The sequence below is a fragment of the Zophobas morio genome, unplaced genomic scaffold (genome assembly GCF_036711695.1).
Source record: "Zophobas morio isolate AGI-343-1 ecotype UQ-CSIRO unplaced genomic scaffold, CSIRO_AGI_Zmor_V1 ptg000012l, whole genome shotgun sequence".
NCBI classification, from domain to species: Eukaryota; Metazoa; Arthropoda; class Insecta; order Coleoptera; family Tenebrionidae; genus Zophobas; species Zophobas morio.
Window position 1 is genome coordinate 25,461,092 of NW_026972117.1, and position 24,474 is coordinate 25,485,565.

The following is a 24,474-nucleotide window of genomic DNA, read 5'->3' on the forward strand; positions in this document are numbered from 1 at the left end:
TCGTTAAATGTGATTGCTTTTTAATGTTATCATGTTATCATAAGCTGACTTGACTCGTTGACAGTTAATAACGAAGTTAGCGTCTTTCACTGGCTTCCAAATGAAATATTATTTTCTACGTGTTGTACCATTTATTTCAATTTATATTTAGTATACATAATTCTGTACAGCGATATTCATCGAAATATAGTTGCAAACAAATTTTCAAGACGTATTTCGTCTTGCTAACCTCAAAATGTAAACACCAACTTCACAACAGTTTCAGTGATTGTCAACGAAGCGAAGACATCACGGTGCGTTGCCCCATTCAGTCCGTACAAACTATTAATTTACCAAAACGACAAATCTTGCAAAATGAGCGATAGCGACGAAGATAACTACAACAAAGACGAAGACTGTGTGGACCTCACCGGATTCTTGTTCGGTAACATAAATGAACAGGGTCAACTCGAAAGCGATGTTTTGGATTCGGAATCTCAAAAGCAGCTCTCAAACCTCGGAAAGTAAGTCCGAGAGTGTATTTTTAAATTGTTTAAACGAATCTGCAACTGTTGTAGACTTGGTTTGGGCTCCACCCTTAAAGAAATGATAGGTGTCGATAACATTCCTAAAGATGATTCAGACAGCGATTATGATACCCAGGATACCGAAAAAAGTAAATTTGATGACGACGGCAAAGAGAAGAGTGGTGCTAGCTCGCAGCAAAGTACTGACAGTGGTTGTAAGACTTTCTTACTTACAGTTGCTGCAGATGAATGTTAACTTATTTTTTAGTTGACTCAAAATCTCCATCTGCGGTGGACTTTTCTGATATTAATGAGCTGGCAGAAGAGGAGGAGGTGAGGAAAGTTATGAAATGATCATTCTCTGATCGAAACTATTTTAGGTGAAACCAGAAAGTTATGATGCAGATGATGAGAATGTAAATGAAAAGGATAACAAGTTAATGCCACCTCCACCAGCTCCTGTAAGCAAAGAAGTGATAGAGCCACCAGTCACAATTAATATTGATGATGGTGATAAAAAAAAATTGGAAACACCATTAGCAGCAATGTTACCCTCAAAATATGCTAATATAGATGTAACTGAACTATTTCCAGACTTTAGACATGGCAAAGTACATCATTCTGAAATTATCCTGTACTTCAATTAAGTGAAAATCTCTTGTAGGTGTTAAGATTTTCTAGACTTTTTGGCCCAGGGAAACCAAGTAGTTTGCCAAATATTTGGCGAAATGTAAGAAAAAAGCGCAAAAGAAGGAAACATAAAGATAGTGCTAATCAGCATGATTCTGATTCAAATTCAGAAGATGAGAAACCTAAACACAGAGGCTGGTTTTTGGACTATGCTGAGACGCCCCCTATAGATCAGTGTCGTAGTGACGACGAGGTATTAAATTTAACAACTTAGAAATAATCAGTGATACATATTTTATTTTTAGGAAAAATTTTTAAAACCACTGGAAAGCACCACTGTGGATAATAAAACAGAAACCCAGTCAAAAGATGATACTGGACCTAAAGTTGCTGACTGGCGATTTGGTCCTGCGCAGATCTGGTATGATATGTTAGATGTACCTGAAACTGGCGATGGGTTCAATTATGGGTTTAAACTTACAGAGGAAAAGGTATATTTTTAATAATGTTGTAAAATTGAAATTAATACCTTGTAAAACAGCCACAAGAAGTAAAAACTGAGAGTGAAGAACCAAAAGAGGGTGACGAGTTCCCAGATGACGCTTTTTTGATGGTAACGCAACTTCATTGGGAAGACGACGTGGTCTGGGATGGCAATGATATAAAACACAAGGTAATTTGGATCAAATGGGGCTAATTTTGACAAGAATTGATTTATAATTCAAGGTTTTGCAAAAGTTAAATTCAAAGACCAACGCAGCAGGGTGGGTACCTAGTAGTGGCAACCGAACAGCGCAAGCATTCAGCCAACCAGGGAAGGGCGGGCTGTTGTCTGGAAGTTCTGTCAGATTACCGATTCCAGCCCCACCGTTGCCTGGTATGAAAGCAAAATCCCAAATGTAAGTTATTATTTACTTTTGGTTTTTGATAAACATTAAGGAATTTGTTTAGTATGTCAGCCAAGCCTCGACCTGATCCTGAACAAGATGATACTTGGTACTCCATTTTTCCCGTTGAAAATGAAGATCTGGTTTATGGAAGATGGGAAGATGACGTTATATGGGATGCTGAATGTATGAATCAGATACCTAAACCTTCAATTCTCACTTTGGATCCCAATGATGAAAATATCATTTTGGGAATACCAGATGACATAGATCCCTCAAAGCAGATTGCAGGTATGTTGCTTGTTTGTGTATAATCTAACTAGAGAACGCATTAACTTGAAAAGCTACAAAACTGTTGTAAGAAAGTAGTTATTTAATAAAGAGCTGTTTCTACTCCTCCCAATACAAGAATGCAGAAACCACATTCTTCGCAAATATGACAACAAATTGCGAGATATTGCCAACCAATTAAAATTAAAAACAGTAAAGACGTTTTGAAAAAGATATGAAAGAACGGCAGTTCAAAGTTTTGAAACCAACTTTGGAAAAAAAGTTGATGAATGCGGTCTTTTTGTCGACAATGAATATCCATACCTCGCTGCGTCACCAGACATACAGAAATACTTGAAGTAAAAACCCATACGCAGCACGCGAGATGACTGTTCGAGAAGGAATAGAAAAAAAAGTAATTCTGTATTTATTTATAAACACAAAAGGCATTATAGAATTGAAATTAAAACATCCCTCTATATATCAGGCACATGCTCAGCTGCGAATAACTCGGCGAGATATTTGTAATTTTTTTGTATACACCAAAAAAAAAAATCATTGTTGTATACAAATAAAAAAGATAATCTTTTTTGGGAAACTAATATGGCTCCTCAACTGCGCAAGTTTTATTTTGGTGCAATTTTGCCAGAATTAGTAGATTCTCGTTTAAAACGAAATTTGCCTCTCCGTGATGTAAAGGTCCAAGATTTATAATAAACTATTTTACTTTACCTTTTTATATTTAGGATACACACTACTTGATAATGATGTCTGTGATAAATCGCTCGTGAATCATTTTATCTTTCATTTTTTGTAAACTTTTATTTGTATTTCATTTTATTTATTGTTTACTAAAATGTTTTATTGTCTTCTATATTTTTTTTTTACTTTTTTGTATTGAAATTTTTATCTAGACTTTCAATTATTTACTTAGCCCTATATATATATTACTTCTAATAATTGCCGATTTTATATTTGTACACTCCGCTCTCTTATGTTTTATATATAATTTTTTTATAGTACAGTTAATTCCTCGCTAGTCCGAATTTTCGTCGAATGTATAATCCGAACTGCTGGTGATACATATATTTTATTGCTTCTTTTCCTAGAATTTTCGTGTAATACGCACAAAGACAAGGCGTGTAGTGTGCACTTGCAGTTGCAATCATGTATTTAAAACGAAAGCACGTTACTCTGACTTTGAAAGAAAAATATGAAATTCTGAAAAAAATAAAAGCAGGTGTGAATGGAAAAGCGTTAGCACTAAAATATCATGTGGGAAAATCGACAATATCTGATATAAAACGGAATAAAGCAAAAATTGAAGCATTTGTAAACAGCTGTTTTGAGCAAAAACCTAAAAATTACAAAGTTTTTCAGGTAATCTCCTTGTTTTTAATGAATTTTTCAAATAAATTTGTTGTTTCTGAATAAATGGCATTATACTTTCATATCCATATAGTTTATTTTAGGTAGTTTGATGGTTTCGATTCTCCGAATTTTTCGATAACCCGAATGGGCTTGGTTTTAATTGGTTCGGTTTATCGAGGGATTATTGTATAAATCTTATTTGTACTTTTTTTTGTCTATTATAGACACAAACATGCTTTCTGTTGGAAATAAAATTTACTATTATTATTCATATTCAAATATTTTAGATTTTTTTTTTACGGAATTAGAATAAAGTATGAAAAATTCTTATTAAAATTTAATTTATTTAGAAATAAATTACTTATGTTATTATTTCAAAATTCATAACAGACTTTTTGGAGAACTTCGATTATTTAGTTACCAACAAATAAAAAAACGATTTTCCGCACTTTTTGCACAGAAACATATTTAAATTAGTTCCCTCAATACAATGATACCCATAAATAACATTAGTCAACAACCAAAATACTCCTTTAATAAAAATGTGTGCACTGAAGGCAGTTTTTTATGTAGATTTCAAATCTGCTCTCCAAATTTTTCCATCACGTCACATTTTTGTGCTACACGTAATTTTATATCGTAAAATTGCCATTTTTCACATAAAACGTGCAACTGTACTGCCCTTATTACACGAGTTCAAAAAATCGGACTTGTTGATTTAGTCAAGTAGGCATGTGTCAATATTTAAATGACATTTAGAAGTTACGTCAAAATTCTTGGTGTGTGTAATTTTGCAAAATGAATGTAATACTAAAAAAAGGTCGCACTTACAATTGGTTTCACAAAAAATGGGACAAGATGAGTAAATCATCAGTACTCATAGATCGAAAAGCAATGGGAATATGACGTTTACGTCATTTTCATTTGTCCCGTTTTTTTTTGAAACCAATTGTACATGTGTAAGAACAACCCTAATGTATTTTGTTACATCTGCGGTCAATATGGAATAAAATGTCAACGTCTGCATATATCGCATATTGTTAAATTGATATATCACAAATATCTCGGTTTCGAAGTAAGGGATCAGGATAAACAATGGGACATTATTGTTGGTTCTTACAGTCGCGGACAGTGAATTTCGTTCACACAATTCACGCGAATTCACAAAAATTCACTGTAGTCGGTGCTTTATTGTCATGATGACTGACGTAAGTATTGTCAAATTTAATTTAGCTTCGAACCTGCCATCGATTAGTTATTTTAATGAAGGTAAACTAATCTCCCTTTTCCAAGACGGGATGTCGCTACACTTTTGGGCTTACCGCCGACTAGTGTTAGTTATCGTATAAAAAAATGTTTGCCCCTTTCTGTCAAAATGACAAAAAAAGGTTAGAAAGATCTAAGGGCTAATTTAGAGTTTTTTTCTGTCAAAGAAATTGGGTGAACGAAATTCACTGTCCACGACCGTACAAAGGGAGTGTTCATCGAATTGTTACAGTCGACAAGCAAAAAGAAAATGATTTTAAGCATCTAAAATTAATTAAAACCATTTATTCAAATCCTTAGCTAATTATTTCATAAAAATTATTATTATTGTGCAAGGTATTATTTTTTTGAAAAGTGTTAAAATCGTGTTTTTTCGTATTTCGGACTCCAATAAGAATTAAACTAGACGTGCACAAACGGCAAAAATCATTTTTATAGAAGTTTTAGGATACAAGGAAGTCATTTATGCCCAAAAGACAAAAAGCGTATGACTACGATTTTTTTTTTTTTTTTTTTTGTAGACCTTTGTAATTTTCAGGTCTGACAGTTTTACTACTCTGGTCCTTCTAATTACCTGACCGACAGTTGTCATATCTGTGTAAACTGGGTTGTCTAACTTTCTTGAAACTCAAATATTTTCTGAATGCAAAGGACGCTTAAAATAGTCGTAAAGATATGTGATTGTGGCATTGGCCGTATTGGCCGCACCATCATCTTGTTGAAAGTATTGTCGCTGCAGATCACAGTCCAGTTAGTTTATGAATTGTTTTAAAATTACCCACGAGACATCCTCACCCAAATACCTATTTTTGAGAATGCAAACCAACTTCTTCGAATTGATGGGGATTTATAACTGATTCACCGCCTTATTAAATGTAAAATCTAGAAGCTCATCGTTCATATTTTCAGAATTCTTTGAGAACTGAAATAACCAACATCATCGCTGCATTAAACGTCCGAAATGCGTGGACGGGTGTTGTTTCCTTATTTCAAATAATCCTATCTAAAATGTAGAAAATATGAGTCTGTACTTATGATTTATCATTCCATTCAATTTTTATTTATCTTGAAAGTAAGTAGTCTATAAAATAAATATAATATACAGTGCATCTTTTTTAAAAGTGGCCATAGGGATTCCCATGTTAAATTTTATACCCTATGTCAACTTATGTTTTGAGTAAAAATTCAGAGTTGAAACTTTTACTGGATGTAATTTGGGTCGTCTTCTGTCGATTTTGTTAAAGGTTATGCTTTAAATTAAAGGATATTTCTTAAAAAAAATTAAATTATTTGGATGTTTTTGTCAGTAATATTGTAGCCAGCCATGTAAAAACAGGCATTTACCTGAGGTTTCTAAAATTTGATTACTCGTTCGATTACCGTTTTTTGGTGACTGTCAACTTGCCGCAGTACAGAAAAAGTAGAAATGGTCACTGATGTATACATTAAAGCCTTGTCGACAACAGAGAAATTGCGCAAAATTTTGCTGCAGCATTCCCACATCATCCCTTACCTGGCAATAGCATAATTTAAAACATTTATGGCAGGTTTATAAACGCAGGTTTGCTCGATCGTGGACATTAAAAAACGCAATTTTAGTGGAATTATCTTTTATTTTCTTTATTTTTGTTTGAATTCCATCATTCTATTTCTTTTCTAAAATCTGCAATGAAGGTATGTAGTTAATGATCAAATTAAAATAATGTTGCCAAAAATGACAAGTTAAAATGATAAGTCTAAAGCTTCTACGATGTATCAAAAATTTTTAATGAAAATAATTATTTTTTAAAGCACAAATTAACAATTTACTGCAAAAAGTGGTGGTGGAAATTAAGGTAGAACCCTAAAGCTATTTTCACTCCAAAAATTATCTCTGGGTTTTCACCCTAACAAAAGTTAACATAGATATACTTCTTCTTGGAAGAGTTGTGATACGAAACGTCAAAATTAATGGTAAATTTTATTTTACTATGCTGGCTACGGATGCTCTTTTTTGAGTCATGTTTTGATAATTTGTAATTGTCATTTAGTACATAGGCGTATTAATTAATTTTATTCATTGTAAAATACAATTTTGAATTTTTTCCCAAAAATCTCGATGCTAAGGGTAAAAACTCAACACGGATTTTAATTCCTTATATGTATAGGAAAAATGTGGTTCTATAAAATTAAAATAAACTAGTTGAGTAGTTTCGGAGATTATCCGTTTAATAAAAATCCGGACAGACGCTAGACAGACAGACAGACAAACGGAAACGGGTGACTTATTGTTTCGTACTGAGTTTACGCTCTGAAAGTAAAAAGATGCTCATATTTAATATTTCCATTTATCGTTTTTTATGTTTCTGTTATATTTCTAGGAATATTTATTTCATTTGTAGTTGTAACATCCTGCATATGTGAAAAATGTAAACAATTGTATAAAAAAAGAAGTAGACTGTTTCAAAGCCCACCGGGAAATTTCTCGGTGTCCTGGCGGCAGAATCCGACACTGTTTACAAATACTATCCCCACCTACCCGCCCTTTATTTTCTTAGAGGGTATATCATATGCCAAAATCAGTCTTATCTTTACAAATACTAGTCCCCCCCACCCTACCCCCCCTTTATTTTCTTAGAAGGTAAGTCATGTGCCAAAGTCAGTCTTATCTTAGCAGATTCAAGCCCCACTCACCCGCCCTGTATTTTCTTAGAAAGTATGTCATCTGCCAAAATCAGTCTTATCTTAGCAAGTACTAGCCCCGCCCACCCACCCTCTATTTTCTTAGCATGTATGTCATTTTCCAAAATCAGTCTTATCTTAGCAAATTCAAGCTCCGCCCACCCGCTCTCTATTTTCTTACAGAGGATATCATTTGCCAAAATCAGTCTTACCTATACAAATACTAGCCCCGCCCACCCGCCCTCTATTTTCTTAGAGAATGTATCATTTGCCAAAATCAGTCGTATCTTAGGAAGTACTAGCTCCGCTCACCCACCCTCCATTGTCATGGAGGCTATATCATTGGCCAAAATCAATCTTATGTTTACAAATACTATCCCCACTCACCCGCCCTCTATTTTCTTTACAGGGTATATCATTTGTCAAAATCAGTCGTATCTTAGGAAGTGCTAGCCCCGCCTACCCGCCCACTATTTTCTCAGAGAAGATATCGTCTGCCACAATCAGTCTTATCTTTACAAATACTAGTTTTGCCTCTTTTTTTAAATCTTAGATTTTACCGCTTGTCTATTCAGAATTCAACTTCTATTTTACACTAAATAAAATATAAAGTTGCTAAAATGAAGGAAGGAAGTGGGTGGAAGGGTGGAGCTAACTTTATCTTTATTTCTACAGAGTCTAAGTAAACAATTGCCCCACCCACCCGCCCCACTCTTGATTCTAGTGACCCCTCTTAATATTGTTAATTATACACAACGTTATTATCATATTAGAATCTTAGGCAAATCTGTTGAATTTTTGCTGAAAAAGTAGATGAATTCTAGACAAATTTTTTGGAAAATATTAAGCGCGTGTTAAATAAGCATATCAGACATGAGAATTATATTTAAAAAGTATTATTATCGATGTTCCTTCCACTAGTAGAAGCTCCACCTTATTAAATCATTTCATTGGTTCCGAGAAGAGGAATAGCATTGACAGTTGCACCTCATATGATACGGTAAAGTCGTTTTTCGATTAAAAAATAAAATGTTATTAAAAAAAAAACTGTAGTTCTAGATTCTGTTATTTGCCAATATAAAATCCAAGGTCCGTTTGAGAGCCAATAAAAAAGTCATCAAAACGGAGTAGGGGTGGGTGGGTGGGGCTAGTGTTGATTTTGTTTTCAATGTTAGATTTTATCACTTGTCCACCGCCCACTGGTGACCACTCTTAATATTGTTAATATAGACAGCGTTATTATCTTATTAGAATCTTAAGCAAATCTGTTGAACCTTTGCTGAAAAAGCAGATGAATTGTAAACAAATTTTGTGGAAAATATTAATTAATTTTCCAAAGTATATCTAGGGACACTACCTATGACCATTTTTAAAAAAGATGCATTGTATAAGAATGAAATATTTAAATTGTATATTTAATGTTGAAGGTTACATTATCTATTAACAAACACTATTTAACATATTATAAATCAATATAGTTTTGTATCATAAATTTAATAAGCACAAACGTGGCTTTATGAAAGAGTAAACATTTAAAATTGCTCAAAAGTAATGTTTTGAGACAACATATTCAAAAATAATATTAACAACAAAGGCGATAAATCTATACAGAAACCAGTAATATTAACAGCCATAAAAATTTCGAAATGTTATTCCTTGGGAGTTTTTTTTTTTTTTGTATTGAAACTATTGCCATCGTAATCTAAACCATTATACTTTTAATTATACATAATGTATCATATTGTTAATACATACTAAAATTTTAAGGGCAAGCAACACCCGTGAAAGTAAAAATTCCACACCCTCACGTGAAAAAATCAAAAATTCTTCTCGGCAAAGCGGGCGTAATCAATGTATTGCAAGAAGATACTCCTCCGCCACCCCCCAAATCACCCAATAGAGACCCATTCAACATTTCAAACGATGTGTAAGTATTTGATTATGTACGGGAAACAAGTAAAAATAATAAACATCTTCACAACTAGTTATTACATGCCACGTTCGTCCGAAACCACCATGAGATTGAAAGTCGGTGGCGGTAATCTGATACAACATTCAACGCCGGTCGTAGAATTGAGAGCTCCCTTTATTCAAACCCATATGGGTTTGATGCGTTTACGAAACTTCCATAGACCGCCAATGAAACGGTTCTCACATGGACCGTTGGCTCAACCAGGCCCCCATTCTGTGATGCCATTGGTAAAACATATCAAGAAGAAAGCGAAAGTAAGCGCATATTGTGTGAATAATTTTGAAAATGGTAATTGTGGTACATGTTTTATTTTTAGCAAAGAGAATCAGAAAGAATGGCTTCTGGTGGAGGTGACGTGTTCTTCATGAGAACTCCTGAAGATTTGACTGGAAGAGATGGCGATATTATTCTTGTAGAGTTCTGTGAGGAGCATCCTCCTCTGATGAATCAAGTAGGAATGTGTTCGAAAATTAAAAATTATTATAAGAGGAAGGCAGCTAAAGATTCGGGTCCACCGACGTATAAGTACGGAGAGACTGCGTATGCGCATACTTCGCCGTTTTTGGGAATTTTACATCCGGGGCAGTCCATACAGGCTATAGAGAATAACATGTACAGGTGAGTTTGTTGAAGACATAATCGTTACAATAAGACGAAAACTATAGGAGTACTAATAGTTTTGAACAAAAAATCAATTTAAATCTTGTCTAAAAAAGAACAGGTTATCTAATATTTTGTTTTATTTATTATTATTTTAGAGCCCCTATTTATGAGCATATTATACCAACAACAGACTTTTTGATAATAAGAACCAGGCAACAGTATTACGTCAGAGAATTAGATGCAATTTATGTGGCGGGACAACAGTGTCCTTTGTACGAAGTACCAGGACCAAATTCAAAAAGAGCAAATAACTTTGTTCGAGATTTTCTTCAGGTAAAATTTGACATTTAACGGCGATTTTCAGTTACGACTCTTGCCTTAGGTTTTCATTTATCGACTTTTCTGGAAAAGCAGAGACAATCCAAGAAGGATCAAAATGGATGACATTAAAAAAGCTTTTCCTTCACATTCTGAAAGTAGTATCAGAAAGCGACTTAAGTTATGCGCAGACTTTAAAAGAACTGGAATGGACTCAAATTGGTGGGTGATAAAGCCCGAATTTCGTCTTCCAACCGAGGAAGAAATTCGAGCGATGGTCTCACCGGAACAGTGTTGCTCTTATTTCAGCATGGTAGCCGCTGAACAAAGATTGAAGGTATGATCATAACGTGTAAAACAAAGAGGAAACGATGTACTTGTAGGATGCCGGTTACGGTGAAAAATTCATCTTCACTCCAGCTGAAGATGACGATGAAGAAATGCAACTGAAAATGGACGACGAAGTGAAAGTGGCACCTTGGAATACGACAAGAGCGTACATTCAAGCTATGAAAGGAAAATGCCTGCTTCAGTTGACAGGGCCTGCAGATCCTACAGGATGTGGTGAAGGTTTCAGTTACGTCAGAGTGCCAAACAAACCGACTGTAAGCTACAAAGAAAATTTAACTTCCTACTGACTTTATTTCTTGTAGCAAAATAAAGAAGAGCAAGAATCGCAACCAAAGCGCACTGTCACTGGAACCGATGCTGATTTGAGGCGTTTATCGCTTAATAATGCCAAAGCTTTATTGAGGAAATTCGGAGTTCCGGAAGAAGAAGTAAGTAGAATTTTAATACCGAGTATATGAAACATTATTTCATCTCGTTTATGTGTGTTTTTTTTTTAAGATTAAAAAGCTGTCGCGTTGGGAAGTCATCGACGTTGTCCGAACTCTTTCCACCGAAAAAGCCAAAGCAGGAGAAGAAGGAATGGATAAATTCTCCAGAGGAAACCGCTTTTCCATTGCAGAACACCAAGAACGCTACAAAGAAGAATGCCAAAGAATCTTCGACCTCCAAAATCGGGTTTTAGCTAGTGCCGAAGTGTTGAGTACTGACGAAGGAGAGAGTTCCGACGAAGACAGCGATGAAGACATTGAAGAGATGGGCAAAAATATCGAAAACATGTTGGCGAACAAGAAAACGAGCACGCAATTGTCTCTAGAGCGAGAAGAACAAGAGCGTCAAGAATTGCGCAAGATGATTATGGAAGGAGATGAAAAGAAAGGGAAGGACAAGAAGAAAGATGAAGACGATAATCAGGAGCAGTCGAGTTACGCACAACAAGGACGAGTTTTGAAGATTGTGCGTACGTTCAGAGATGCGGAAGGGAAAGAGTTTACACGTGTGGAAACCGTAAGGAAACCGGCAGTGATCGATGCGTACGTGAAAATAAGGACCACCAAGGACGACGCGTTCATACGACAGTTCGCTACTCTCGATGAAGCGCAGAAGGAAGAAATGAAGAGGGAGAAACGAAGAATTCAGGAACAGTTGAGAAGGATTAAGAGGAATCAAGAGAAAGAGCGGTTGGCTTTGGGGCTTGCGTCTTCCTCGAATCCGTCGGCAAGTGGCGAAAAACTGGGATTAAATGACAGTAAGTTATTAGAAAAATATTTTACAGCTTTTAAAATTTTATGATGACATACCTGATTGTCAAATTGACATTTATTACAACTGTCATAGTCTCAAGTGGTCTCAATCCACATTTGGTACGCGTGCTCATGTCAAAATTGACAACTGTGAACTGACATCTTAGCATGGCTGCCAATAATTCAGGATTGCCAACACAAAAATTTGCTTCAAACATTAATAGTCACCCGGTACTACATTTCGTAATACGCGAAAAGATGATGAAACGTAAAAACTATTTAAAATCGCGAAAAATCGGTTTCAATTTTTTTTCTGGATTACGTGAGTGGTAAGTTTTCATTATTTATTTTTGTAATTTTAGAAACGATAAAAGATACAAATTCAACTGAAGTTGTGCAGTCTACTCTGGGTACAGTTACATTGGTAACATATTAAAACTTTGCAACTCTTTAATAATTTTAGTTCGATAGTGTAATACATATAACCTGGACTTGTCAAATATTGTATGTCGTACTAATTGTAAGAATACAGTTTACAGTAATGAGTTCGCAAGATTTTTTTATGTATGTGTTACAAACAACATTTTTTGGTTAAAGTTTCTAAAAAAGGCAAAGATTAGTCCGCAAAAATTGTATTTTAGGTACTAGTTCGAAAAAAATGCAACGATCTATTTGCACAGGTGCTTACGAGACATGCAAATAACACTCGTATTCCTGCGGCTTACAGATGGCCTGATTCACGAAGGCGAAAATCCAGTCTCGCAGATAAACATTCACATGAACAATGAGAAAAAAAACATTCGGGTATGGACCCGTTAGTCTCCTTCGCCACCCGATCTCATGCATTTATTTCAGTTAAAGTTAAATCTCCTGAATTTTAACTAACAATAGCGCAATGAGTGTAATTAGTAATTACAAACAAGGAAAAAATTTAATATTCCCCATTTTATCAAGAAATTCAAACAAAGAATACATGATGTTAAATTATATGTTAATTCAAGTTATTGATTAAATCAGAAATGTATTCACAGATTACATCGTAATAGACCGAAAGTAAACCCCGTATCACATACCAAAAACTCACATAAGAAATAAACGTTAAACAGTTGTTGCCTGTGACGTCATCTATACTTATATAATAAAGCTGAAGCTTTTGTTTATTTGAACACGTTAATCTCAGAAAGTACTGGTTCAAATTCAAAAAATCTTTTTGTGTTGGATAGTCTATGTATCATATCTACATATAGGCTATACAACATCACGCTACGACCATTAGGAGCGAAGTAGCAATGAAAAATTCGGAAAAACGGGAAAATTATTCCTCCTTTGACAGCTTCCGTTGCTTACGCTGCTTAAACGGTTAAAGTTACGTAAAAATCATGTATGACGAAATTGTTCCCCTCTAAAAGTTCTAAAGAAAAGTCCGCGACAGCATATGTCTATCTTTTAAGGTCGAGTCAGTATAACCTTTTTTTTATGGTAATGAAATTTGTTCTAAAATAATAATGCATTATGTATAAAATTCTCGCGTCACAGTGTTTGTAACCGAACTTCTCCGAAATGGGTTGACCGATTTGTATGAAATTTTTTATGTATATTTGGTAGGTCTGAGAATAGGTTGTAAACTATTTTTTGAACCCCTAAGTGATAAGGGTGGCCCACCCTAAAAAATTTTTGTCTATTTTTTGGACCAAATTTTTTATTTTTATTTTTTTAAGAATTGGCATCAAAAAATACACATAACCCTAAATTTTCACCTTTCTACCACCAACCCCCATTTTTTAATCGTTTATATAATAAAAATCAATTGCTGTTCTTGTTAGACTCAAAAATGGCTTGACCGATTTGAAGAATTTTTTATATTACGGGGATGGTTTATAAATTAAAAAAATAAGGAAAACTTAAAAGAACAGTTAAAAAATAAAAAAAAACTAAAAATTTTTGTATGGGAATCGCCACTTCGAATTAATTTCAATAGTAGATTAGTTTCTAACGGACCTGTCGTCTAACTGACGTGTCATACAAAACTAATTTTTCCATGCAATTGTGAAAAGTATATTGCATTTCAAATCGTTCTTTGTTTTTTCGTAAAAAAAACGTCGTTTATTTTAAGAAAAGTCTTGGTTAAAATGAATTTAATTACACATTGCGAAAGTTTCTTATTAATTTTGATCTGCCATTCTATTTACCTATATTCACTTTGTTGGTTTCGACAAAACCTCAAACTTTACCGTTATTCGAGGATTTAATTTGAAGTTTTCAATACTTTAAAATTCTCAAGACAAAATTTACAGATTTGATTGACTGTGAAAATAATTCTGTGTCGTTTTATGAAGTTTATTAAAATGCCGAGAAGACGACAACCTCACATAGGTCCACGAAGTCAATCAAATTTGCGACGAACTACCTCAGGTGCAAACCGCAATGATTTATTTCATGGGTAATTCGGATATGGAAGTTGATCAGCGTTGTGCTCATAATCAACATAATCAAACATTGAAGCGAGACATTGGGTGGTATGAATAAAACTGAGTAGAAACTAATATTCGAAGTACGAAGTACCTACTTCATTACTCTTATATACCTGAACATCTACTCTATGTACTGAGTACCTACTTGGAAACATTGTATCTCCCCGGACACAAATTGAACATCTACGCGTTTTGTGAGCATTTAATCTAAAAATGAGGATCGGCGTGGCAAATAACTGAACTGTCTGTAAAGCAGCTTAGAAAACGAGTAGGATCGTTGTAAGAGTGAATGTTAACTAAACACGGCGACTTTCATGAACGTGGAACGTCGTCAAAAGGTGCATTCAGTTTGAAAAACACATTAGGAGCAGGAATATCGAAAACTTTTCAGGTAATTAACTTTTGTTTATGCATAAATTGTGCAGTGCGTTTTTTATAACACTGGCCATACAGATTCCCATCTCAAGGTGTCTACCCCATACTAACTTATATTTTGGTGACTCGATTTTTGCTTTGATGGTTGAACACTGTTACTGTTGTCCTTTTTTGTTTTATGGAGATGCTACTTGAGCATCAACTGTTACCTACTGAAGTATTAATATCATCTAGAAAAACTAGAACTATTTTGATTTGATATTCGAGTAGATAATTCGTATTTCGAGTATGAGCATCTACTGAGTTTTATTTATATCAACCATCGTCAAAAAATTGATCGAACGTTGTTTCGACAGAACTTCCTTCGCACCAAAAGCATAATGAAACATATTCAGCATTTTCGAGTTGAGTCTTTTCTTCATACAATTTTGTGATGACCTAATCAACATTTACGATCAACACGTATACCACCTTGGATTGGTGCAGTGTAATACTAAAAATAACTGTATTGTATTCCTAAAATTATCTGCGAAAATCGAGTGAGCCATTCCATCAATTTTTTGGGGGCAATAAATAAATATACTTAACAATTTACCATGCTTACAATAACTTTAAAACGTCTGCAAGATCTCAAAGTATTCATTTTTGCAACTCTTGAGTTATTCAGTAATAGTTATTTACGTGGCAAGCTTAGTAAATTAGCCTTTACGGGCGAGCCGGAATGTTTGCAGGGCGAGCGACGTAGGAGCGAGCTCTGTAATCCGGTGAGCCCCAGTAAAGGCTAGTTGCAAGCGAGCCGCGTACAACGTTTTACTTCCTCTTGCTGAAAATCCTGAAAATGAAAAACTTTGGCATCTCTAGAAATTTTACTTGAAATTACAGTCATAGAAATTATAGTCATTTTTCATAGTTTGCTCCGGTAACTATGGAAAATTGAATTGTTTGAAAATAACGGGACTGTCAATTTGTAAATTCGATTAATAATTTAAATAGTTTAATTTTGTTTCTGAGCTCTGTTAATTGTGGAATTCGATGAAGATGAAGAGTTTGAAGGTGATTTTAACGTTAGTATTAGCACAGTATTAGTGAGATTAACAAAAAGGCCGACGTAGCGAATGTGTGTTTGATTCCGGTGCTGTCATGACCACGTTTTACAGGCACGGTGCCTGTAAAGCTGCCACGGTAACGCTTTACAGGCAGGGTGCGTGTAAAGGCTAATTTACCGAGTTAGTTCAGACGACAGTAAACGAGCTTTAACAAGACAAGAGGAAGTAAAATAAATTGACTGATCCATATATTTTTTTGAGTCACTGTAAAAGCAAATCTAAAAAATATCAATGCAATGATAAATTACGAAAATATACTGATGATATTTTCCACATTTTAGATAGGATTTATTCGGCAAAATCTTGAGATGACGTCTTCAAGTTTTTGGGCTTGATAAACAGATATATTTTGATTGAAAACCTACCATGTCAAACAGTAACTTCAAAACCTCTGCAATATTTCAAAATTCAGTTTTGCAATTCTTGATTCAATCAATAAAATAAATTGACTCAGTGATTAATTTTTTTGAGACACCCCCTATAAGCAAAACTAAAAAATATGAATGGAATGATAAATCGCAAGGACAGTCTCATCCTATTTTAGACATTTTAGATAGGATTCATTTGGCAAAATTTTGGGCTGACGTCATCAATTTTTTGGAAGGGATAAGTAAATATATTTTGAATAAAAATTTATTATGCTTATCATATGTTTAAAACATCTGCAAGATTTCAAAGCATTCGATTTTGCAGATTCAAAATTAAATTGTAGGTGAAACGAAGTTCACCGGGTCAGCTAGTATTAAAATAAATAAGTTCTGGGAGAAATAATTTAATTTTCATACAATTACACACGTATTTATTAATCATTAAATATGTATACAGAGCGGAAAATATTTTTATTGCTTTTAAATTTCCTACCATTAGGTGCATCTTATGAAAATAAAACAGTTTGTTGAGAAATTACTTCCTTTTTTATAAACGTATAAGAAAGATTTTTTACCAAGGCAGATCTGTTGACCTTTTTATCTCTGTACTCCTAAACTGAAACTCATGGACTATACTTCTTATCAGCCAGGTACCTGTAGGCAATGACAATCCTTATAATCCCCTGTTTGTGTGCAAGTGTCTTCTTGCCTTTTTGGTGACTAGACCTGTCACATGGGGTAAACTAACCGCGGCGCGCAAGTGACCAACCCCACGAAATCATTTTCTATATTCTCCGTTGTTCGTTTCTTCTTTTTCTATTCATAAAAATTCTTCCATGTCTACATTATTGTTCCTACTCGGCCATTTAGGTTTCCCATTGTTATCATACTTTCCTCGCTCTCATATGCTGCTTTTAGCAGTTCGCCACGGAAATCTTTAGTTTCTTATGTTGCATCTTCGTTTTCTGCATATGCTATTATCATTGTCCACTGCCTTCGTCAAATTCTTCATTTATATCTGTCATCTTCCTTCATGTATATAGTCTTCTTTAATTATGCCCTTTTAATTTACCTGCTGTTGTTATTAATCCTACCCCTTCCTTAGCACTTTCTTTTTGATATACTCCTGATCAGAACAGCCAATATCGTTTATTTATTCTTGTCATAATTCTTTCTTTCTTTTTGTTCTACAATTCCTAGTATCTCTTTATATTATATTATTTTCTCTACTAATTTTTCTTCATTTTCTTTTATACTTATTCGAAGTTCATATCTTCTTCTTATTCTTCTCATACAGGGTGTTATTGAAAGGTACGTACAACAAAATTGACAGTTATTCGCGAAGTCTAAGAAATTTGAAAAACTTATTTTGTGTTATCAAAATTATAAAGGGAAAATTAACCCTTATCCAACCTTTTTAGACGCTACTGAAGGATAGATAAGTAAAATTAATTTATTTTAGTAAATCCTAGCAACTGTAACAATAAAACTTTTGTCAAGACTGTTGCTATAGAAACGAAAGATGATCTTTTTATCAGAGGCGTACTACGAATTTGGACATAAATTTTAATAATTTTTATCTCTAGAAGGAGAACACTTTTACCTGAACTTTTTTTTTACTTTTAGTCCCCATACTTCGAGACCAATTGCCGATTTTATTTTGTACGTACCTTTCAATAACACGCTGTATATATAAAAATCTCGTGTCACGATGTATGGAATCTACAAAACCGAATGCTTTGAAATCTTGCAGATGGTTTAAAATTATGATAAGCATGATAAAATTTTAATAACAATATATTTACTTATCCCCTCCAAAAGATTGATGACGTCAGCTCAAAAGTTTGCCGAATAAATCATATCTAACATGTACAAAAAATGATGAGTCTGTACTTGTGATTATGATTCCATTAATATTTTTTGGATTTGCATTACAGGGTGACTAAAAAAAATGAATGCGTACATTTATTTTATTGATTTAATCAGGAACTACAAAACCGAATGCTTTGAAATCTTGGAGATGTTTTGAAGTTATCATAAGCATCGTAAATTTTTTATCAAAATGTATTGCTCATCCCCCCAAAAAAATTGATGACGTCACCCCAAAATTTTGCTGAATAAATCCTATCTAAAATGTACAAAAAATGTTGTGATTTATCATTCCATTAATATTTTTTGGATTTGCGTACAGGGTGACTCAAAAAAAATATCATTGCATTTCAGAAGCGAGAGAAGTTCTGTCGAATTAACTTTTGACCAATTTTCTTGTTTTTTCTTGCACTGGGAATGCGCTGTGACAATTTTTCTTTTGTGCTGTGAAAAACGCACGTCTTTATAGGTATAATAATAATAAAATAAGAATTATAATTTTGTTCGGTTGTGGTTTAATAATTTTAGTCCTCTGTTTTGAGAAGACAAACTCATTCAAATCAATAGAGAAGTATGCATTTTGCAATTACGCTCCGCCCCTCGGCCTAACAACGAATGAAAAGTTCATCACAATTGAGATCGGGGCGGGTGGGTGGGGCTTAATCTTGTTTTTTTTTAATATATAAAATTTTCTTGCAACAACAGGATGGTTAAACATATTGTCAGTTTCTTGTTGGGAAAAGAAGACTTCGTATATTAAAAAATGGACCAAATATATGCCCCGCCCGCCCACCCCTTCTCAATTGTGATGAAAGCTTTATTCATCGTGAGCTGAAGGGCGGAGTTTAGTTGCAAAATCCTCATTTCTCCACAAGAAATTGTCATGTGAAATATGCTTTTAAAACGATAGAATTTTCTAGAGATAAAATATGTTACAATTAAACTTCGCCCCTCGTCTGATTAGGAATGAAAAACTCTTCACAACTGAGATCGGGGCAGGTGGGTGGGGCTTAATCTTTGTTTTTTTTATACATAGTTTTCTTTCAACAATTTTTTGTCCCAAAGAACAAGAGATATAATAGAAAACATAAAATCACTCTATTATTCAATAATTTTGGACTGTACTCCTAATGTAAGTCCCGTAGAATACGTGTACTTTCGCGTTTTTCTCGAAAAACTAAAAAATCTAAAAATTGAAAAATTAAAAATTGAAAACTCGTGAAATTTCAAATCGAAAAACTGAAATGTCCAAAAGTTGGAAAATCGGAAAACTGGAAAATTTAAAAATGCAAACTCGAAGAGATATCGTAAAATTAGAGAAAAAAGAACAAAAAATTGTAAATTGAAAAACTGAAGAAACGAAAAATTGAAAATACAAAAAATTATAAAATCGGAACATTGAAAAATTGTAAAAATAAAGAAAATAAAAAACTAAAACGAAAAATTGCAAATGCAAAAATTAAAAATTGAAAACTCGTGAAACTCAAGTCGAAAAATTGCAAAATCTAGAAATTGAATCTAAAAGTTGAAAAATTGGAACATTAAATTTAAACTTGAAAATTCGGAAAAATGAAGAAAAAAAAATGAAAAATTGAAAAAAATTCAATCAAATCAGCTGCGGGAATGTTATTTACGCCCCTGGTTTTTACTTTATAGAAGTTAGAAAACAAAAATCGCAAAAAAAATATAATTTTTCAGAGAAGTGGGAATTATTTGGCTGCACTTCATGGGCGAGGGAAGTTCTGTTGAAATAACCTTCGACCAATTTTTTGGTACTTAATATCAATTTTTCTTGTCTTCCTTCTTTGAATATTCATTATTATATATTGTTTTTTGCATTGCAATTGGTTTATTTATAGTTATTTGCCATTATGTCGCATTTCTTCCGCATCTAATCAATCTTGCACTTTTTTGGGTCCTATTTTGACTTCTACTTTTACTCCTGTTTTTGTATGATGAAAGTTTACATTGCGTTTCTTAGTTCTTCTCTGTTTTTTGCTTCTTTGTTCAATCCGCTTACGTATTCTTCTTTTAACTGTTTATTTTCATTTCTCAATGTCATGATTTTCTCTTGACACTTGTGGTCTTGTTTTATTTCTCTTATTTCTCATCAACTCCATCATCTTTTCTGTCAATTTGCCCATTTTTCCGTTCTTATTCCTTCTTATTGTTGTTAGCTTTTTGCTCCTATCATCCTGTTGTTTAATATCGTTTTTTCTTTTATTATCGTCAAATGCGTATCCATCCATATCCATTATTTAAATACATAAATATCTTTCTTAGTTTATTATTATTTTTACTAAACATTGTTCCAAAAATGATGGAAAAACTCGATGCTACGTTGTTAGGTAGATCAGGAGAACTCGAAAAAAAAGGTTAAAAAAATCCCTACATCAAACTTTTCCTAATATTAAACTTCAAATTTGAAGAATGAACTTCGTAATTCTGATTTGTTTTAATAAACTGCGCGTCTAATAGACAGTTAAGTAATTAGTTATTAATAGTTTAATAATAATTTGCTAGAATGCGGGCCACGTCATTTTTTTACTGTTGGCACATATCATTTTCGCATTAAAACATATCAGAATTACGAAGTTAATTCTTCAATTTTGAAGTTTAATATTTTCAAAAATTTGGTTCAGGGATTTTTTAACCATTTTTCAAAGCCGTACCGTCGAGCTTTTCCGTCATTTTTGAAACACCTAATATAAAATTTTGATTTGTTTCTCCAAAAATCAGGATATCCAAACCACAAACATAATATTATGTTATTTTATAAAATTCAAATGATAATTACTAAACAAAATTTTAAGGTGACGTCATCAAATTGTTCTCAAAATATGTATATAAAAAAATTTACAACAATCAATCCAGTAGTTTAGGACTAATAAAATAACCACTGGTAAAAGACAGACGACAAACAAAACCCAGTTGAAGTGTACGATAATTAAAAATAAAAACAGGCACATATTCATACGTTCAAAATCAAAATAATCAATTTCAAACAGGTCCCTCCAATCAATCGATCAACACTTCACCAAATAAGTCTGCATTAATATCACCTCCAAAGTCACGAAGAAAAACAAAACTCAAACCGGACTTGAAACTCAAATGTGGAGCTTGCGGCAACGTTGGACACATGAGGACAAACAAAGCGTGTCCTCTATATCAGAACAGTGGTTCAAACGCTCCGATGAACGTAGCGATGACTGAAGAACAAGAAGAAGAAATTGAAAAGCAGTTGAACACGGATGATGAAGATCTTGTCAATATTGATGGTACTAAAGTTAAATTATCGAGTAAATTGTTGAAGGTTTGTGGTTAATTTGGAATCGGTGTAAACACTGACCACGTTTGCTTTGACAGCACGCGGAAGAAATTAAACGACGTACGTTGCTGCTAAAAGTGCCGAAAGAAGCAATGAGTGCTAAAAGAAGACGACGTGGAGTTTCTGATCTCCACTGTGATTATCTGAGGCGTCATAATAGGCCCGCTAATAGGCGACGAACTGATCCAGTGGTTGTTCTTTCCACTATACTGGAGAATATTTTGAATGAAATGAGAGATATGCCAGATGTGCAGCCATTCTTGTTTCCAGTCAACCCCAAGGTAAGGAGTAATGTGTTTTACTATCCAAAGGGTTATTGTTAAAAAAAAATTCTTGTAGAAAGTTATGGATTATTATAGAATTGTTCATAGACCTATGGATTTGCAAACAATCAGAGAAAATTTACGACAAAAGAAATATCAGAGTCGTGAAGAATTTTTGGCTGATGTGAATCAGATTGTTGAGAATTCAACTTTGTACAATGGTAAGAAAGTGACACATTGTCTATTAAACACGATAACTGACATGATTTTTAGGAGCTAAAAGTAGCTTAACGGTGGCCGCCCAACGTATGTTGAATAAGTGTGTCGAACGTTTAGGAGAGAAAGAAGAAAGACTAATGAAGTTAGAAAAGGCTATTAACCCATTGTTGGATGATAATGATCAAGTTGCGTTGACCTTTATTTTAGATAATGTGATAAATACAAAATTGAAAGCTATGTCTGAGTCTTGGCCGTTCCTTAAACCAGTCAATAAAAAATTGGTGAAGGACTATTACAGTATTGTAAAACGACCAATGGACTTGGAAACAATCTCGAAAAAAGTGGCAGGTATGTATTTAACACTAATTTTCGGACTAGAATTAAATATGACTTTGTATAGCACACAAATACCACAGCAGACATGAGTTTTTGATAGACATCGAACAAATTCTGCAGAACTGTATCTTGTATAATGGCAGGGACTCATCTTTCACTGATAAAGCAGAACAGTTGGTTAAAATTTGTAAAGCTACGTTAGACGAGGTAAGTTTATTTTAACGTTTGTAATTTTACAAAATTTAAAAATATATTCATAGTATGACGAGCATTTAACCCAACTGGAAAATAAAATATCTCTGGCACAAGAAAGAGCAATGCAAGATGATGATCAGGCGTGGATGGGCGGTGAAGAGGAAAATTACACAATTGCAGAACCGGATAGAATTGTAACAACGTCAAGAGTTTCGCAGTTTACATAATTAAATATGTGTTTTTAGAGCCAAGCAAGTTCACCTGATCAGAGTTCTTTCATAAAATCCAACATTGACGATTACGATTATGTGGACGTTGAAGGAGGCATTCAAACCAGTGAAGATATTGCAGCATCCGTGCCAAGACCCAAAAAACGAAAAACCAAAAAAGATGATGCTGCTATACTGGAAGAAGGTGCGATTCTTGAACAACCACAAACTAAGTGTGTAATTTTTTTTTTTATAGATTTGCAGTTCTCGAGTGAAGAAGAATTAGATGAAGTTCCTTTACATGAGTTTGAAGATAACAAAGGAGGGCTTGTTATTTCCGCTGAAATGCCTATGGAAACTGTTAACGCTGACGATGACAGTCAACAAGCAGCAGAAGCGATGGTACAGTTGGGTTCGATGGGTTATTACCAACAGAATGAAGGAGAAGCGGCTGATCTAGTTTACAAAGGTACTACTTGAATTTTATATTTTTTGTTATTATAAAAGGTCTGTTTGCAGAGGAGAGCATGGATGTAGATCCAAATTATGATCCTTCAGATTTTCTAATGTCGGGACTGCCACTACACAACAAAGATGATATTAAAATAGATGAAACAGTCTTACAGGGTCAGGATTCTGGTATGAAAATCCATGATGATCTGGCAGTTAGTGATAGTGAAGACGAAGGACCAAATGTTACTGATGTGCCTATTCAGGAGGAAGATGACGGAGGCGATCTTTGGTTTTAAAAATGCTATGATTTTATGTAATTTGAGAATGATTTTATTGATTGTAAATGTACATTTTTTGATAGTAAATATTTATTGTAGATATTAAACATATTGTAAATTTAAATCATAGTTGTATATTTATTTGGCGTATTACCCAGCGACTAGTCCCGAAGATGCCTGTCATTCAGTTTTTTGTCTACAATTTGTTATAGTATTTTTAATCTTCGAGTTTTGATGTCATAAGTTTTTGGCTGATGACCGTCACAAAAATTGCCTCTTAGGTCCTGCACCTGTGAAGAGCCGCTTCTTGTAATGAGAAGGGTAATTTAAAACGCGAGACGGATCGCTCCAAGGTAATCTATTAATAATATACACGTGATACAGGTTATCTAAGACATTACGAAATGATGGCACGTTAATTGTTATTTAAGTAAAAGAATGTAAAGACGTGTTAACATTCGAGGTAAGCGAATACGAGTCGAGGCTTCTCGCTTGCCGAGGATGTTAACAAGTCTGTAGATTCCGTGTTACTTATTTTGTTTTCCCCACTGCCGGTGAAATTCCCTTAAATCTGCATAAAATTTACGTTTTTTCTATGTTGCGAAATACAAAAAATTCAAACTAGGCAAAAATATTCAAAAAATGTTATCAGAAATCCAAAAATGGATATTAATAAAGCTGCTATTAATCTTCTCAAGAATTTGCTACCTAATAAATCAAGAGCGAGGTACGAATTTACGTACAAGTCTTATTTTAAAATTCGTAGAAGACACTGCAGATGAAACTTATCTTTTAATCAAGGTAAGTCTTCTTTTTTATTCATTATTAAAATTAAACTCGATTTTTTATTTGTTTTAGACCGTTATGTCAGCGGGCATCGCAGGGGCACGCAGATCAGACGAATTCTGTAAAATGGAAATGGCTAATG

General features: G+C 33.8%; 1 protein-coding gene across 2 annotated transcripts; it reads left to right on the top strand.

Annotated features, from left to right (window-relative positions):
* Window positions 1–44: 44 nt before the first annotated feature.
* Window positions 45–23,670, top strand: LOC135128118 (transcription initiation factor TFIID subunit 1). 2 transcript variants are annotated; one of them, XM_064054975.1, is made up of 26 exons: window positions 45–503; window positions 558–721; window positions 775–839; window positions 887–1,117; window positions 1,171–1,389; window positions 1,442–1,627; window positions 1,678–1,809; window positions 1,863–2,035; window positions 2,088–2,314; window positions 9,359–9,518; window positions 9,577–9,817; window positions 9,880–10,181; window positions 10,322–10,499; window positions 10,549–10,821; window positions 10,868–11,089; window positions 11,138–11,263; window positions 11,334–12,081; window positions 21,274–21,578; window positions 21,632–21,874; window positions 21,933–22,077; window positions 22,130–22,423; window positions 22,476–22,618; window positions 22,672–22,800; window positions 22,852–23,020; window positions 23,072–23,284; window positions 23,335–23,670. In XM_064054975.1, exons 1-26 carry the CDS (start codon window positions 355–357, stop codon window positions 23,562–23,564), a joined length of 5,667 nt encoding a protein of 1,888 aa, XP_063911045.1. In that variant the 5' UTR covers window positions 45–354; the 3' UTR covers window positions 23,565–23,670. The 2 variants fall into 2 exon arrangements, with proteins under 2 accessions (XP_063911045.1, XP_063911046.1); XM_064054976.1 differs by having other exon boundaries at window positions 1,875–2,035.
* Window positions 23,671–24,474: the final 804 nt, after the last annotated feature.

Bases quoted from the DNA above. Each gene is read 5' to 3' on its own strand.
- LOC135128118 (XM_064054975.1), top strand. From the start codon at position 355: ATGAGCGATAGCGACGAAGATAACTACAACAAAGACGAAGACTGTGTG. The intron at 9,519-9,576 runs GTAAGTATTTGA...CTTCACAACTAG, and splicing joins TTCAACATTTCAAACGATGT to TTATTACATGCCACGTTCGT. The intron at 22,801-22,851 runs GTAACAACGTCA...ATGTGTTTTTAG, and splicing joins TTGCAGAACCGGATAGAATT to AGCCAAGCAAGTTCACCTGA.